The 16,585-nt window shown below is 49.7% G+C and overlaps 1 protein-coding gene across 1 annotated transcript in view; it reads left to right on the plus strand.

The window, feature by feature from the left end:
* Positions 1-12,440: 12,440 nt before the first annotated feature.
* Positions 12,441-16,585, plus strand: part of PPTC7 (protein phosphatase targeting COQ7) — a 42,000-nt gene continuing 37,855 nt past the window's right edge. The window contains exon 1 of the mRNA XM_040987009.1: positions 12,441-12,968. Within this exon, the coding sequence (XP_040842943.1) occupies positions 12,731-12,968 (238 nt within the window). The 5' untranslated portion in view covers positions 12,441-12,730. The remainder of the gene's footprint in view (positions 12,969-16,585) is intronic.

Here is a 16,585-nt window from a genome sequence, read left to right on the forward strand (position 1 = left end):
CTTCCCGGTCTCCCACATGGATGCAGGGTCCTCTACTGCTTTCCCAGGCCACAAGCAGGGAACTGGAAGAGTAGTGGAGCAGCTGGGATATGAACCAGTGCCCATATAGGACCCTGGGCATCCAAGGCAAGGACTTTAATCACTAGGCTACTGCGCCAGGCCCAATTTTATGTAATTTGAAAAGTCTTTTAAGGTGGCAGAAATGTTGGCACAGAGGATACAATGGGTTTGGGGGGTTTAAGTAACCGTTTTCTGAGTCAGGTGCTGAGGGAGTAGACGAAAAGTGTGCATTGTGGAGCGGGGCAGACGGCGCATGTCCGGAGGCAGGAAACACAGAGAAATGTTGGTGCCTTGCGTTCAGTTCTGGGAACCTAACCTTGCTCTGAGAATCATCTTTTGAAAAGGAGAAGCCCACATTCCGGAGGCAGATCTTGGAGCCCGGTTCCGAGCTTTGTTTACTGTGCTCATTTTGCTCACCGTTGAAAATGGGCTAACAGCAATATTGGGCACAAAATGGTGTGTGTATCTTGGCAGTGAGCAAGACCTGAAAAGGCTTAGAAATGTTATGTGAGAAAGAATCAAGGCTCTTTCATGGCAAGGGACAAGCTGATGCTTGTTAATTCTGTGTAAAGAGTAAAATGTACTAATCATGCCTTGAAATTGACTTTCCACAGGGTGGGGAGATGGCATCATGGTATAGCTGGTAAAGCTGCTGCCTGCAGTGCCAGCATCCTGTGAGGGCACCAGTTTGTGTCCTGGCTGCTGCATCTCTGGTCCAGATCCCTGCTCATGTACCTGGGGAAACCAACCAAGTGCTTGTCTCTGTTTTGGTCTCTCTCCCTCTTGCCTTCCCTTTCTCCACTCTTCCTGTAACTGACTTTTAAATAAGCATAAATGTTCAAAAAAGAAAAGAAAGGAAAGAAGGAAAGAGGTCAGGAACATTACAAAAAAAAAAAAAAAGATTTCAAGGTTTAGCCATGTTTGATATGGCAGTTCTACCTTCTCCCTGCAGGTGGCAGCATTTGTCACAAAAACTTGGCTCCTCCTAGGCACACCCTGAGGTGGGGAAAAAATTCTCTCTTCTTTTGTTGACTCTAGAAAATGTCCTATGAGAAAAAGCTGGTATTGCGGCAGAAGCCCTAACTGGAGTCATTATCCGTGAATGAAAAGTCCTCTTAGGGCCGATGTCAGGGCACAGCAGATGAGCAGCCAGCCAGCACCCCTGCATCCCATGCCAGAGTATCTAGCTCCCATGTGTGGAGTTCTGGCTCCACTTCCATTCCAGCTTCCTGCTGGGAGACAGCAGACAAAGGCTCACATACTTGGGTCCCTGCCATTCGCCCACATGGGAGAACTGGATTGAGTTCCTGGCTCCGGACTTCAGCCTAGGCTAGCCCTGGTTGTTGTAAGCATCTGGAGTGAACCAGTGCTGGAAGAACTCATTCTCTCTTTCTCTCTCTCTCTGCCTTCCAAATAATAGTAATAAGTAATTGCAGTGCCTTTTTCAATAACAACAGTGTTAGGCCTGTGCAATGGCTCAATGGTTAAATCCTCATCTTGCAAGCATCAGGATCCTATTTGAGTGCATCCAGCCCCCTGCTTGTGGCCTAGGAAGGCAGTTGAAGATGGCCCAAAGCTTTGGGACCCTGCACCCACGTGGGAGACCCAGAGGAAGCTTGCAGCTTTGGATTGGCTCCGTTCTAACTGTTGTGGCCACTTGGGGAGTGAAATGGCAGATAGGGGATCTGTCTCGCCGTCTCTCCATAAATCTAATCTGCCTTTCCAATGAAAATAAATAGATCTTTTTTTAAAAAAAAAATTACAACGATGCTGTGATGGGCCCCACTTATAACTGTTTTCCAGGCCTACTTGCTCTTTTCAGTTAAACAGTTTTCATGAACTCAAGCCTGAGCGAACGAGGGGACTGCTAGCGCGGACTAGGGTTGCCACCCATGCAGAAGGAAGATTGGGGATGAGTCATGGGAGGGTGTCAGGATTACAGGTCCAAGAGAGCAACTCTCAGAATGCCTCCCAGGCTTGTAGCCAAACATCTCCTTTTCAAGAATTATCCAAATTTGGAAATAAGACCAAGACAGAACAGCATGGCCCTTTTGATACCATCTAAAACATCATCTAACAAGCTCACCAAGGGTTGTCTGGCAGGGAGCAGCAGCCATTTTGTGTGTGTGTGTGTGTGTGTATTTCCCAAGATTTATTTGAAATGCAAAATTGTAGAGAGAGAGAGAGATCTTTCATCTGTTGTTTCACTACCCAAATGGCCACAGTGCCTAGGGCTGAGCCAGGTCAAAGCCAGGTGCCAGGAGCTTCTTCTGAGTCTCACATGTGGATACAGGGGTCCAGGGACTTGTTCTCTCTTGCACTGCTTTCCCAAGAGCATTAGCAGGGAGCTAGATGGGAAGTGGAGCAGCTGGGACTCCAGCAGGCACCCAGATGGGATGCTGGCACTGTTGGAGGGCGGCTCAGCCTGTTAACCACAACGCAGGCCACAGCAGATTTTTTTATGTGAAGGTCCAAATGGTAATTATTTCCCTCTGTATGGGCTATAGACAACCCTCTGCCCTGGCTCCAGCAACTCGACTCTGCCCCTGCTGTGTTTCCAGGACAGATGGCAGCAGCAGGGCTGCACATGGCCGTTGGTTTCAGGGAATCTCCCTTTGTTTGCCTTGCTATTGACTGCTCCTGTTCGTTGATGGCCTAGGTCTTTGGTAGTTTTGAGTTATCTGTCTCCAGTACAAGAAAGACTGCAGTAGCTTACAGTTTTATTACCTTGCTGAAGGTTTAACCCGTTTTGTGATCCCTCCTTCCTCTTTCCTCTCTGAGAAGCCGAATCAGTTTTCACCTACCTTCATGTTCTGTCTGAAGGAGCCTTGTTTAACTTCTGACATTCTTGTTTGTTGTACTTTTGCAATTAGCAATAAACCCATTAACTAACAGAGCCCTGTGTTATAGAGGTAGTAAAAGAAAGAAGGAATTTAAAAGTGGTTTTATAGAGGTAGTAAAAAGAAAGGAAGAATTTAAAAAAGTATCTTTCCATTCTGACTATCGAACTGGGAGAGGGAGAAGGCAGGAAATTAAAAATTAATCCATATATAATCTCTCCCAAAACTTCCCCCCTACTCAAAATGAGACATAATTCTTTGTGTCTCTAAAAATGAACTGTGGGAGAGTCCTTGTTTAACCAGTCTCAGAATTCCACTCCAGAGTTTCACTTCCTCCTTTCAGCCCTGCATTTCTGGCCTTCCCAAAAGAGTTTCTAAAGGGAGCCACACACCCAGGTGTAGGTCACCGAGGCCTGGGGCTAATAGTGTTGCAGCTCTAAATCATTTAAGGAAACCGGGCTTGGCCAGAAAATTTTTTTAAAGATTTATTTTAATTTTATTGTAAACTCAGATATACAGAGAGGAGGAAACAGAGAGGAGGATCTTCTGTCTGTTGATTCACTCCCCAGGTGACCGCAATGGCTGAAGTTGCGTTGATCTGAAGCCAGGAACCTGGAGCCTCTTCCGGGTCTCCCACGCAGGTGCAGGTCCCAAGGCTTTGAGGTGTCCTTGACTGCTTTCTCAGGGCACAAACAGGGAGTTGGGTGGGAAGCAGGGCTATCAGGATACAAACTGGTGCCCACATGGGATCCTGGTGCATGCAAGGCAAGGACTTTAGACGCTAGGCTACCGCACCGGGCCTGAAAATTTTTGAAATCAATCCATATTATTATATTCAGGACATCAGTCCCTTGCCAGATGGATATATATTTTGTGAATATTTTCTCTTATCCTGTGGGTTGTTTTAACTTTTCACTTTTATATAGTCTAGTTTATATACTTTTGCTGTTGTTGTGTTGCTTGTGGCTTTTGATATCATGTCCTAGAAAGCATTGCCAAACCCAATGTTGCTAAGCATTTCCCCCTGAGATTGTTATAGTTTTAGCTCTTACTTATAGGTATTTGACCCATTTTGATGTGCTTTTAATATTTTATATAATTAAAATGTCACCATTTTCCTGCGACAGTTTTCTGCTGTAAGGTGTATCCTGGGAGGCAGAGATGCTGGCACAGCTAGTCTGGTCTCTGGCACTTGTGTGGGGAACCTGGATTGAGTTTGGTCTGGCCCAGCTCCGGCTGCTGTGGGCATTCGGAGGGTGTACTGGCAGATGGAAGTTGTTTCCCAGTGTCTTTCTCTCTCTTGTGTCACTTTGCCTGTCAAATAGGTAAATGAATAAATAAGACTTTAAAGAAAAGAGAAGCATATCTCCTACACAGTGCCCTATTCTTTAGATTTTTTAATTCATAAAATATACATCCATTTGGTGTTGGGATTGTGATATAATGGGTAAAGCTGCCACTGCAGTGCTGGCATCCATATGGGCACTGATTTGTGTCCCAATTGCTTCCCTTCTAATCTAATTCCTTGTTAATGGCCTTGGAAAAGCAGTGGAAGATGGTCAAAGTATATGGGAGACTTGGAAAAAACTCATGGTTCCTGGCTTCAACCTGACCCAGCCGTGGCCATAACAGCCACCTGGAGAATGAATCAATCTATGGGAGGTCTCTTTCTCTCTGTCTCTCTTTCTGTGTCTCTCTGGAGCTCTAATTTTCAAATAAATAAATGTCTCCATTCCATGAGAAAAGTCAAAATCTGAGTTTCCCGATCCTAAAGTCGGGGCCAAGACTCACGCAGTTAACAGAGTCAACTTGCCCAGCCTCTAGCTGCCATAACACATACTGCACGGAGCAGAAACCTGCCCTGCAGCTGCTGTGCCTGTCCGCTTGTGAGCTGAAGCCCCCCCCCCCCCTCTCCAAGATAAGTTTCTCAGGGACAGAAACCATAATTCCCAAACAACCAGCTGCCTACTGAGGTCGAGGCTGTGCTACAGGGCAGATCCAAGGCTGCGCTTACACTGGGTCGGTCTAGTCTTCTCCCAGAGGCCCTTGCATTCAGCCCTGTTACAGTCCTGCAGAACCACGGTAGCCATCCCCAACTCCCAGGGTCAAGAATCCACGTGATTCAGGAGTGTCTGAAGCCTGCAGTCCTTACTGCCCTTGAAAGTTGATCTGCATGTGTTGTTTTAGCCTCCAAATGCCACCTATGCCATCCACCTCTGAGCGTTGTTATTTATTTGAAAGGCAGAATGAGAGAGGGAATATTTCATCTGCTGGTTCGCTTCTCAAATGCCTGTTATAGCCATTACTGGGCCAGGCTGGAAGCAGGATGCTCAAACTTCTCTCTCCCACCAAGATGAAGATACCTGGTGTTTGAGCCTGATGCCTCCCAGGGTGCTCATGAGCAGGAAACTGGATCAGGAGTGAAATCCAGGCCCTCCGTGGTATGGTGCCAGCATCCCAATGACATCTTAACTGCCATACCAAGTCCTCACCCCTGAGGAGAACATTGGAATTAACATACAGGGATTTATGGAGTGATTATGTCACTCCTCTTTGCCTTTCTAAATTCTGAAGCCACTGAGAAGTAGCTGCGTGAATCAGGCCTCTGAAACTCCCATATATCTGCTTTGTTGGTAAGATTGGTTGACAAGTACAGCATGGATGTGCACCCCCTCCTTGTTCCTGGCTTAAACTGTCACTAGCTGGACTCCTGAAGGACAAGCTCCCCATGATGGACAGGGAAAACATGAGTGACCAAGGGTCAGCTGCAGAAAAGTGTGTGTTCAGGGACAAATATAAAGGAACTTGACAACACATCCAGCCATTTCTCCCAACCCCACCAGCCAGAGATGGTTCTTTGCCTCGTAGAGGTACAAAATACAGAGGTTAGAAGTTCCCCCTTTAGTCATTTCTCTACTGAAAAGTAGAAGTTGTCTGTCCTTTGTGTGACTAAGCAGAGTAAGTTCCTATGCTACAGCTGCCTGTGGTACAGGCACCTGCTGTTGTTCCAATCCTGGTAACCATGGCACCTGCATCACATCATCTGATTGTCAGGACCCCTTGCATCGCAAGGCAAGAATACAGAGGCTTATGTTAAACAGGGGACCCCTAGGAGTCAGACGCTGGTGCTCCCTCAGGCAAAGCTGCACTCAGGGGTTTGATTTGGTGTCACCAAGCTTCCTTCCCTTAACCTCTCTAAGCTCTGCTCCTCTCTATATTGGTTTCATTCTCTACTGATTCTTCCTACGTGGTAGCTAAGATGGCAGTCAGCACTCCCAGCCTGGCGTTATACCAGCTTTAAAACCCTGCCGAGAATCTCTTCTTCTTCATACTTGTGCTCATAGCAAAATCCTACAACTGAGTTTGCCTGCTGCTGCAGCAGGGTTGGGGGAGGTCACGTGGTGTCTGATCATTCCTCCAGGAGAAAACTAATTACTACTATCTGAAAAGCAAGGGAAAGGATTCTAGGTGAAAAAAAAAAAAAAACATGACTGCAAAGCAACACCCGTTTAATGGAAAGAATAGCCTAGGGCTAGTTGCTTCCAAAGGACTGGCAGGGCAGGTGTGGATAGACTGGAGAACGCCTCCCCAGTCCAGCTCAGCCCAGCTCCGCCCGCCGGCTTCCCATGGAGTGAACCTGTTACTCAACTCCTTGGCTGAACTGAAAACTCAGTTACTTCTCGGATGCAATTTCATTTATTATTATTTATTATTATTATTATTATTGAACGGTATCACTTTCTGACCATATGTTTAGCACCATATGCCAAGCACTGCTCTAGACCCTTGAGATAAACTATTGGCAGTGGGGAAAGTGGACACGATTCCCTGTTCTCATGTTGCTTACACTAGAGTCAGGCCAAAGACAAATATTAAACAACATAAACAAGAGCTATGTGTTGTGAAGGAGAATATGCCAGTGGGGAGTGGGGCACATTAGCCAGGTGGTTGGGATGTCCCTGCCGCACTGCCCAGCGCCTGGGTTCCATCTCCAGCTCTGGCTCCTGGCTCCAGCTTCTTCCCAGTGCACACCAAGGCAGGCAGCAGTGATGGCTCCGGTGACTGGGCTCCTGCCAGCCCACCTGAGAGACCTGGCTTGAGTCCTTGGCTCCTGGCTTGAGCGTCAGCCTTGCCGTGCCACTTGAGGGGACTTGGAGAGCAGGCCAGCACATAGGAGTCTTTTCTTTCTGTCTCCCTTTCTGCCTCTAAAAAAAAAAAAAAAAAAAAAAAAAAAAGAACAAGTTTTTGAAAGAGGAAAATGCAGACAGATTTGTTGGGTGGTTCAAAGAGGTGGTGAGAGAAGACAGTGCAAGCAGTGTATGAGACAGGTGTCAACCTATTGCTGGCACTGGCATTGCTAGTGTCACTCTTGTTATATGGTGTGTTAGAAGTTTTGGGTATCCCCGGTGTTCTTAGCATTAGGTATTCTTGACGTGGCATATAAATCCTCTGTAGTTGGTCTTGAACAGTATGTAATCCACATACTGTATAGCACTTACCTTTTACGGTATACAGTCCGATGATTATTACTGTATTTACAAAGATGTGAAGCCATTACCATTATCTAACTCCAGAACATTTTCTCACCCACCACCCCCAGAATGAAACCCGTGCCCATGTAGCAGTCACACCCTGTTTGCCATTCTGTCTGCTCTGGCTGCCACCAGTCCATTCTATCCCCTCGGATTTATCCTCTCCAGACATTTCACGTAAGTAGATAGAGTCCCACGATGTGTGGCCTTTTGTGTCTGGCCTCTCTCATCCAGCATGTTGTTTTGGGGATTCGTCCCCATTTCATTCCTTCGTGTGATTGATTAGATCCTAAACTGTGTTTCTATTCCAGTTTCTCCTTAGTTCTCTTTCAAATCCTAAGGTAAGGCGCACTCAGTCGGCTTTCCTTCGCCCAGCACACTCTGCCTCCATTGAATTTCCAGTACTTTCTTTCCAAATAAGTCTGGCCCTTCCTCAGACCTCTGCTTGTCACAAATGCCACCTGCTCATGAGGGTTCCCACTGTATCCTTACACCCCAATGCATCCTATTTTATCTTGCACAGACCTCATCTTTATGTTGGCTGGCAATGCTATTTTTTTTTTCTTTCTTCTTACTTGATTTTTAATTGCCTACTATGCTGTGAAGTTACTGTGTTTTGTTTTTGTTTTCTTTTTTTTTTTTTAAATTATGAACTTGGTGCCTTGAACATAACAAGATCTGGACAAACATTTGTTCTCTTGCACTACAAGGCCATGATCCAACGATTCTAAACCCAGGGCACTTTCGTCCCACCCCGTGAACGTATCTGGAGACACTTTTGTCCCATTTTGGGGGCAGGCAATGCGCCACTGGCTTCCGGCGCGAAGAGGCGGGGCTGCTGCTGGGTCCCCTGCAGCCCAAGATTCTCCCGGGACTAGCTATGGGCAGTGCCAAAGCCGAGAAGCCTTTAGCCAGCGAGCGCTCCGTTGACTAGGTCAGCAGCAGGAGTCAGAAGCGATCCAGGGACTGGATCGGACTGGATCCAGGGACGTGGGATCTGGCAGGGATTCTCTCCGGGAAACCGCCCCTTTGCGCTCTTTTGTCTTCGTCTCTCTTGGAGGTTTGGGGGCGGCTCCAGTGCTGAGCTCTTGCCTAATGCCAGTTGAGGTGCCCTGGGAGCCTAAATGGTATTTTCATCACTTGTTTGCCCCTGAGAGTGGCAAGTGACCTCCCAGGAATCCTTGAAGTGCTAGGAATGTAACTCTGTCAGGGAAGAAAACTCAGAGCTTTTGAAGTCTGGCAAAAGGTCCAACACGAAGCTCCCACGTGGGGCCGGGCGGCAGGGGGGTAGTTCAGGGAAAGCAGTTGTTAAAATGCCCTCTCCCAGCGTTCCCACGATGAGGGGGGAACCTCAGAGCTGCACTGGAATCATTGATTCAGGGGGAACCTGAGACCCCGTCTCCTCTCCTTTTCCTAACAGTGCTGAGGAGCCCTGAGAAAGGGGTGTTGTTTGCAATAGCGTCAGTGAGCAGCGGGCTGCTTCGCAGGAAGCTCGTTTGCCTGAAACTCGAGGCACAGGTGTCCCTTAGCTGTGAGGACAGCTGACCCATCCGAGCAGCGCAGGGAGGGGGGGTCATTGGCTGGAGCTCCCATCTTCTGTTCCTAGCCAAGTGGTTCTTGTGACTGACATGGAAATCACATGATGCGAGCCCTCGAAAATGACAGGCAGCAGTGATCTGAAGGAGCGTGATGCGACAAGGAAGAAGGGTTGACATGCTATTTTAAAAAGTTTGTCCTTGGGGTAGAATTACCTGACAGGCTAGCCGGCATCTGGTCTCGGTGTGTGTTGCTTCAAAGAACAACCTTTAACTCAGCTGGCAGGGGCAGAAATGCCAAGCCCAGGAATCCAGAAGGCGCCACCCCCAACTCCTGGGCACTTGCCAAGTCTTGTGCCGTTAAAAAAAAATAGCAAGGTACGGTTGTTGTTGGTCTGCATACTTGACCAGAATGCCACCTACATGAAAGGGACTTTACATCTTATGCTAACACACACCCTTGAGAACAGAACCATCCAGAATGTCTAAGCATGCCAGTCACTAGGATCTTAGAGTGAAGTGTGCGGAGTAGATGGCTGGGAGTCCTCCGGATACATAAAGAAAGTTATTTAAAAACTATTGAAAAGAATGGGACAGGAATCCCTAAAGTAACTCCAGGCCTGTCCAAAGGGAACTGGAGAGGGTCCAGTGTCCCTTAGTGACATGTATTCAGGTTCTAAAAAAACGAAAATTATCCCACGCTGGATGGGTTATCGCAAAGCTCAGTTTCTTTTTGTTTGGGAGGTTCATGCATTCACTCATTCCCCTTATCAGCAAACACTATTATTTATGGTTCCCATTGCATTATTCCTTCTTGTGTTTAAGAGACAGTCATAAACTCCCCTACCGTGTGCCAGGCATTGCATTAGATTCTAATAATACAATGGCAAATGATTCTTTCCCTTAGGGAATTTAGTGAGTTCTCCATTAATTTAAGCAAGTGTTTACTATGTGCCAAGATGTTATGGAAATGCAGCAACAGGAGACACAGGATTCCCAGATGATGGGCTTATGTTACAATGAGGCAGCTGTGAGCAGGACTGGAGCCTCGTTAGCAAAAAGACATGACAGGGCCCGATGTAATACTCACTGGTTAAAGTCCTCACCTCACACATGCACTGGGATCCCATATGGGTGCTGGTTTGAATCCCTGCAGCTCCACTTCCCATCCAGCTCCCTGCTTGTGGCCTGGGAAAGCAGTCGAGGATGGCTCAAAGTCTTGGGACCCTGCAACTACATGGGAGACCTGGAAGAGACTCCAGGCTCCTGGCTTTAGATCAGCACAGCCCTGGCCTTTGTGGTTGTTTGGGGAATGAATCATCAGAAGAAGTTCTTTTTCTTCTCTGTCTCTCTTCCTCTCTGTATATCTGACTTTGCAATGAAAATAAGTAAATCTTAAAAAAAAAGAAAAAGGACACAACAGTAAATGGGGTGGAAGAGGTACTCAGGTTGGACCATATACTGTCCCTATAAGGCATGGTGTGTAACCCACATGTTTGTGTCATTCATACAAACAAAGGTATTGCATAGATTTCTTTTTTTTTTAATTTATTTATTTTATTGGAAAGGCAGATATACAGAGAGGAGGAGAGGCAGAGAGGAGATCTTCCGTCCAATGACTCACTCCCCAAGTGACCGCAACAGCTGGAGCTGAGCTGATCTGAAGCCAGGAGTCAGGAACTTCTTTCCGGGTTTCCCATGTGGGTGCAGGGTCCCAAGGCCTTGGGCCATCCTTGACTGCTTTCCCAGGCCACAACTAGGAAGCTGGATGGGAAGTGGAGCTGCCGGGATTAGAACTGGCGCCCATATGGGATCCTGGCGGCATCAAAGGCGAGGATCTTAACCATCACACTATCATGCCGGGTCCCGTATTACATATTTCATGAGCGAGTCTTCTTGCTAGATTGCAGAGTCCCCATTAGACTTAGCTGTTATTCAACCTGAATAACTTCAGAAGTTACTTGTAATAATAGTCAATATCTGAGCACGGCTACCTTGGAATTTTTTTTTAAGGATTTATTTATTTTATTAAAAAGGCAGATTTACAGAAAGAAGGACAGAGGGAGAGAGAGTCCATCCTTGTTCCATTCACTCCTCAGTTAGCTGCAATGGCTATTGCAGTGGAAAGCAGAGCAGCCAGGACAGGAGCCAGCGAGAGCCTGCGGGGCCCCACACCAGGCCCAGGGCTGGTACCTGTCAGAGCTAGGTTAAGAGCTTGGAAAAAGATAAGCCTGTGTTGCCCAAGAGCTGCTCCCTTAATGAGAAGAGGAAGCAGGTGTGGCCCGAAAGACAGGGGCCTCATCTTTGCAAGCCTTTGGCCCTCCGTATCCTTCCTGGGCCCCCATTCCAGAGGCCAGGTAGACTATTCAGAAAAATAAGACGTAAGGTTAAAAAGTTGGAGGTGTAGATTTTTTTTTTCCCTTCCAAGCTGGCACAGCCATCTGCAAAGTTTGAAACACTACTTACGAGCTGGCCAGCGTGGCCATCCCCACGTCTCCATCATGCTCTCCTCATAGTCCCAGAGAAGTCTCTGCTTTTCAAAGGTAGTGTCACCCTAAATACTTGTAGCACATGAGTTGTGAAGGTGTCACTAGATTTGGGTATCTCAGCTGTTCAATATGTATGCTATGGAGTAAGATGTGATTGCAATCTTGGTTTTTTTCCCCCCAGATTTTTGCTTAAAGGGTAGGTGGCATTATTATTTTTTTAAAGATTTATTTTATTTTCATATGTTTTTCAGAGATGAGTGTGTAAGGCAAGGACTTTAGCCACTAGACTACTGTGCCGGGCCCGGCATTATCTTTTGAAATAATGTTTTAGAAATATAGTTAAGCAGTCAGCACTATTGGCTCAACGGGCTAATCCTTCCCCTTAAAGTGTCAGTATAGCATATTGGCGCTGATTTGTGTCCCTGATGCTTTGCTTCCCATCCAGCTCTTTGCTTATGACCTGGGAAAGCAGTGGAGATGGTCCAAAGTCTTGGGCCCCCACCCTGCACCTGCGTGGGAGACTTGAGGAGGCTCCTGGCTCCTGGCTTCAGATTGGCTCAGCTCCAGCTGATATAGTCATTTGGGAAGTGAACCAGCAGATGGAAGATATTTCTTTCTTCTCTCTGTAAATCGGCCTTTCCAGTGCAAAATACATAAATTTAAAAAAATCTTGGCAGGAACCCTTCCCCTAAACCAATCTATGTCCAATTCTTAATCATTTAACTTATGTCTTCCACGTGGGGAAATCCCTCCAGTTGCTAACTCCTAAGGTAGCTAAGTGAAGAGCAAGTGCAAAACTCTTTGGGGACTACAACTCCCAGTAGCCACCGCGCCTGCGTCCTCAGCACGTGCTCAATCACGGTGACTACATAGGGCAGCCAGTCCGGGCGTGGGGCGGGGCAGGAGCCCGGCCTGCGAATCGTGGGCGTGGCCGGGGCGTGGCCAGGAGGGGGGCGGCGCTGGCGGCGCGGCCCGGAACACGCTAGTGGAGCGGAAGATGGCGGCGGCGGCGGCGGCTGCACCCGCACCCGGGACCTCAGTCGGGCTGAGGCAGAGGAGCCGTCGGCTCTGACCTCGCTCTGGCTCCGGTGCGTGCGGCTGAGCGTGTGCGAGGCCCCGCGCGTCGGGCAGGGGCGGCGGCGGCCACTGCGCGCCGCCCTGAGCAGCGCCCGGGAGGCGGCGCGGCTGCGGCTGAGGAGAGAGCCGGCTCGGGGCCTCGGCGTCCTCCTCCTGCTCTCCCGGGCCCCCGCCTCCTCGGGGGGGCGGCGGCGGCGATGTTCTCGGTCCTCTCGTACGGGCGGCTGGTGGCCCGCGCTGTGCTCGGCGGCCTCTCGCAGACCGACCCCCGGGCGGGCGGCGGCGGCGGAGGAGGCGGCGGCAGCGGCGACTACGGGCTGGTGACGGCCGGCTGCGGCTTCGGCAAGGACTTCCGTAAGGGCCTCCTCAAGAAGGGCGCGTGCTACGGGGACGACGCGTGCTTCGTGGCCCGGCACCGCTCCGCCGACGTGCTGGGTGAGTGTCGGGCCCGGGTCTGCCCCCCACTCCTTCCCGGGGACTCCCCTGGGCGCGCGCGGCGCCTCCCCGAGTCCCGGGCGCTCGCGTGGAGCAGCGCTGCAGGCAGCACCCCCGACCGTCCCCCCGAGCCCCGCTGCCATGTGCGAGAGGTGCACACAGGTCAAGGTCACTGCCGGCCTGGACAGTGTGACCGGGCTGTCCCGGTCGGAACCGCGCGCCTGGCCCCTCCCCGCGCGACACCTGCAGGCGCCTAACCTCGCTCCCTCCCTCCGCCTGGCCCCCGGGGAGCCCTGCTTTGGGCGCCGCCGGCTGCGGGATCCCCCAAAGTGACTGTGAGCACCCCCCACCCCGGGACAGCCCAGCCGCATTCTCGGGCCGCCTCGGTGGAGCGTGTCCGCCGCTCCAGGACGCGCGCGGCGAAAGGGGCTTTTGTTGGCCTGGTGGGAAAGAGCTCTCTCAGCGGCTTCTCCCAAACTGGTCTCGGCCACTTGAGGTCACTTGGGCTGGCAGAGTGTCTCCTTGACCCCAAAATAGAACCGGCCTTCGGAGAGCAGGCCCCGCAGGTGCTTCCGAAGGCCTGCCGCAGGCACCCCCTTCCCACCCCCCACTTTGCTCGCGGGAAACCAGGGGAGAGCTTGCATTAAGACTTGGAGGTAATTCAGAGTCGAAACTTTGTCTTGTGTGCCTTTCAAGCTGTTTCCGTAAAATGAGGCACTTCCTTTGCAACTGAAGGACATGCTGTCATTGAGTTCAGGTTGAAATGTCACTTTGGTTTCACTTCCCAGGTGAGATTGCGTTGGGTTCCTTTAAGTTTTATAGGCGGAGGCAAAGTTTGGCCTGGGCACGAATGGTGCTGTAAGGTTTTTCTTTTTTTTTATGACAGTAATTATTTTTCAATCTGATCTAAGAATTACTGCCTTGTGGCTTTGATTCTAGCACATGGAGTGTTTGTGGAACATGGGACTGGAAAAGTTCTGTTTCATTTACCCGGGTTGGAAAAAAAACAAAAACCTCAGCTTTGTGTTTCAGCAGCACTGTTGACGTTAGCCTTGGAGGAAGAGACAACCTGCAGGGAATTTGCAAGTTGGAACTGTGCAAGTGCACTGTGAAGTGGGCCTGGCCCTGTGAAGGTGGTCGGTGACTGCCTTCCCCTTCCGTTTAGCATGCTTCCTTCAGTGAGCTGGCGAGGAGTGCTGGTTGCTAAGTTGCAGTCCTAATGCAAAAGGATGGGATGGTTTAAAGGCTCCCCTTCTAAGTCTGCTGCTGGTTTTGGTCGCAGACCTTGGATTCATGGTTGGGCTCACTGTTGAAGCCCATCCGATCCCTAGGTTGCAGCTTGATTTTGAGAGCTTTAGCTGTCTCCTTCCCAGGCCGACGGGATTTTGACGAGGATCTGGGAGGTGGTGGTCAGGTTCATTCTAGAACCTGTGTTCTTACTCTGGTAGGGTGGCAGAAACCCAGCCTCTTTTAGGCTCAGCCTGACTACTTAGTGCCTGAGGTTGGCAGCGCTCGCCAGAGCCAGGGATCTCCTTTGCTTTACCCAGACTGGAGGTGTGAGCTTGGCGCTTCAGGCTGGCAGTCCCTGACCACCGCAGCCCAGGTTCCTGCTTGCATCTCCAGTGACAGCCGTGACTTTCTCAGTCACATGGGCAGCTTCTGTGAATTCTCCTGTTGTTTGTCCAGCACTAAACCAGTCCTTCGGTGACTTGCCTGACTCCCTGTAGGCAATTCATGTGCCTCCTACAGATGAGTAACCCCGGCTCTGGGGCAGGTATTTGGCACAGCGGTTAAGACACAGCTTGGAAAACCCGTATCCCGTATTGGAGTGCCTGGGTTTGAGTCCTGGCTCCATTTCTATTCCATTTTCCCTTTTTAATGTATGTATGTATGTATGTATTTATTTGGGCCACAACAGCTGGAGCCAACCTGATCCACAGCGGAGAGCTGGGTCTTCAGGCCAGGTGCAGGGTCCCAAGGACCTGCACCATCCTCCATTGCTTTCCTAGGCCACAGGCAGGGAGCTGGATGGGAAGTGGAACAGCCAGCACACGAATTGGCGCCCATGTGGGATGCTGGTGCTTGGCAGGTAGAGGATTAGCTCGCTGCTGCACCAGCCCCATTCTAGTTTCCTTCTAATGTGCACCCTGGGAGGCAGCAGGTGATGGCATTAAGTAACTGGATCCCTGCTACTCACTTAGGAAACGCGGGTGAGGTCTGGGCTCCTGGTTTTCGTCCAACCCAGCCGCAGCATTGTGAGCATTCTGGGGAGTGAACCACCAGGCGGTTGATCTCTGTGTGACTTCTCTGTCTCTCTGACTTATAAGAAAAAGTTCCCCAGTTCTGAGTTCTTCCTGAAAAGAATGCCAGGAGGCGCAGGTGACTGCTGCTGTGACCAAGGGGGCAGTCATCAGCCCACGTGGACAAAGCCGCACACGGAGTGTGCACACACAGGCACACGTGCCGATGGAGGAGTCAGGCAGCGAGACACAAGTTCTCCAGGACTGTCCTGTTGTGGAGGCAGCCCTGCGAGACACACCTGAAACAGCTTCCTGCTTTGCTCCCTGGCTGCCGTGAGCCAATTGGTCCAATAGTGCCCTCTCATCACAGGCCGCTCAGCTTAATCTCTGATGAATTAATCTCATTGATTAATTGATGGGGAAAACAGTAATGAGTCTCGTGCAGTCTCTGACATGGCTTTCCAGTGAGGGAATTGCATTGAAAGGCGGTAGCCTGGTTAGCAGTTGTGTTGAGCCTCAGTGCTCAGGAACCCTCTATTCTAACAGGTAATTCATGTTATCCCGAAGATTCACTGGGTCACGAGGCCCCCTTGACTGTTCCCATTTAGAGCTGCTTGCTTGTTTTTGTGCGAGGAAGAAAACAGTTTTGTTTCTTTAATTTAGAATTGATTGACCCTGTTAGTCATGCAGTGACTAAAAAGTACTTGGTGCTTCACAATATTTTTGCAGTCCCTGCTGGCTTTCTTTTAGGAAAAACTAACTGTGGTGGGTGTGGTGAGGCATGGGAACCGCTCCTGTCCCGTGGAAGGGTGGCCAAGGTGCTTTGTCTGTGTTAGGCCAGCAGGAGTGAGCCTGTGCCAGCAGGAGCTGTGGACACTTTGCTCGTCTCTTCTTCCTTGTAGCTAATCCTGCGTTCCTTGACTGCTCTCTGCGGCATGACTTCCTAGGCACACAGAAGGAGCGCTGCCTGGCGTAATTGCCGGGCTTCACATAGCCCTAAGCTACACTCGGCAATGGAATCCAAGACTGAGAATTGTGACTTGGAACTGTCCACGTCTTTGATTTCACTGGTCGGAAAATAGAAGCCCCATGGAGGATCCCATGACTTCCCTGAAGTTTTTCCACACCTATACCCCTCCCACGCCCACCCCTAGTCCTCTGTGATAGACCCTTGGTCAGGTCTTGGTGTGAATTCGAAGCCAGCCTGTGTCCTGATGCTGTTTCTTAATGCTTTTCCCACTTAGAGGGGGGTGTGTGTGCGCACATATAACTTTGTTCACTCTGACTCATAACTAGAGTGCAACAAACACTCCTGCTAAACCACAGTTTATAAAAACCACTTATTTTAAAATGTCGGCATGGTCTGTGCCATGTAAG

This window comes from Ochotona curzoniae, unplaced genomic scaffold, assembly GCF_017591425.1.
Source record: "Ochotona curzoniae isolate NIBS_2020 unplaced genomic scaffold, NIBS_Ocur_1.0 contig_46, whole genome shotgun sequence".
In the NCBI taxonomy this organism is placed as follows: Eukaryota; Metazoa; Chordata; class Mammalia; order Lagomorpha; family Ochotonidae; genus Ochotona; species Ochotona curzoniae.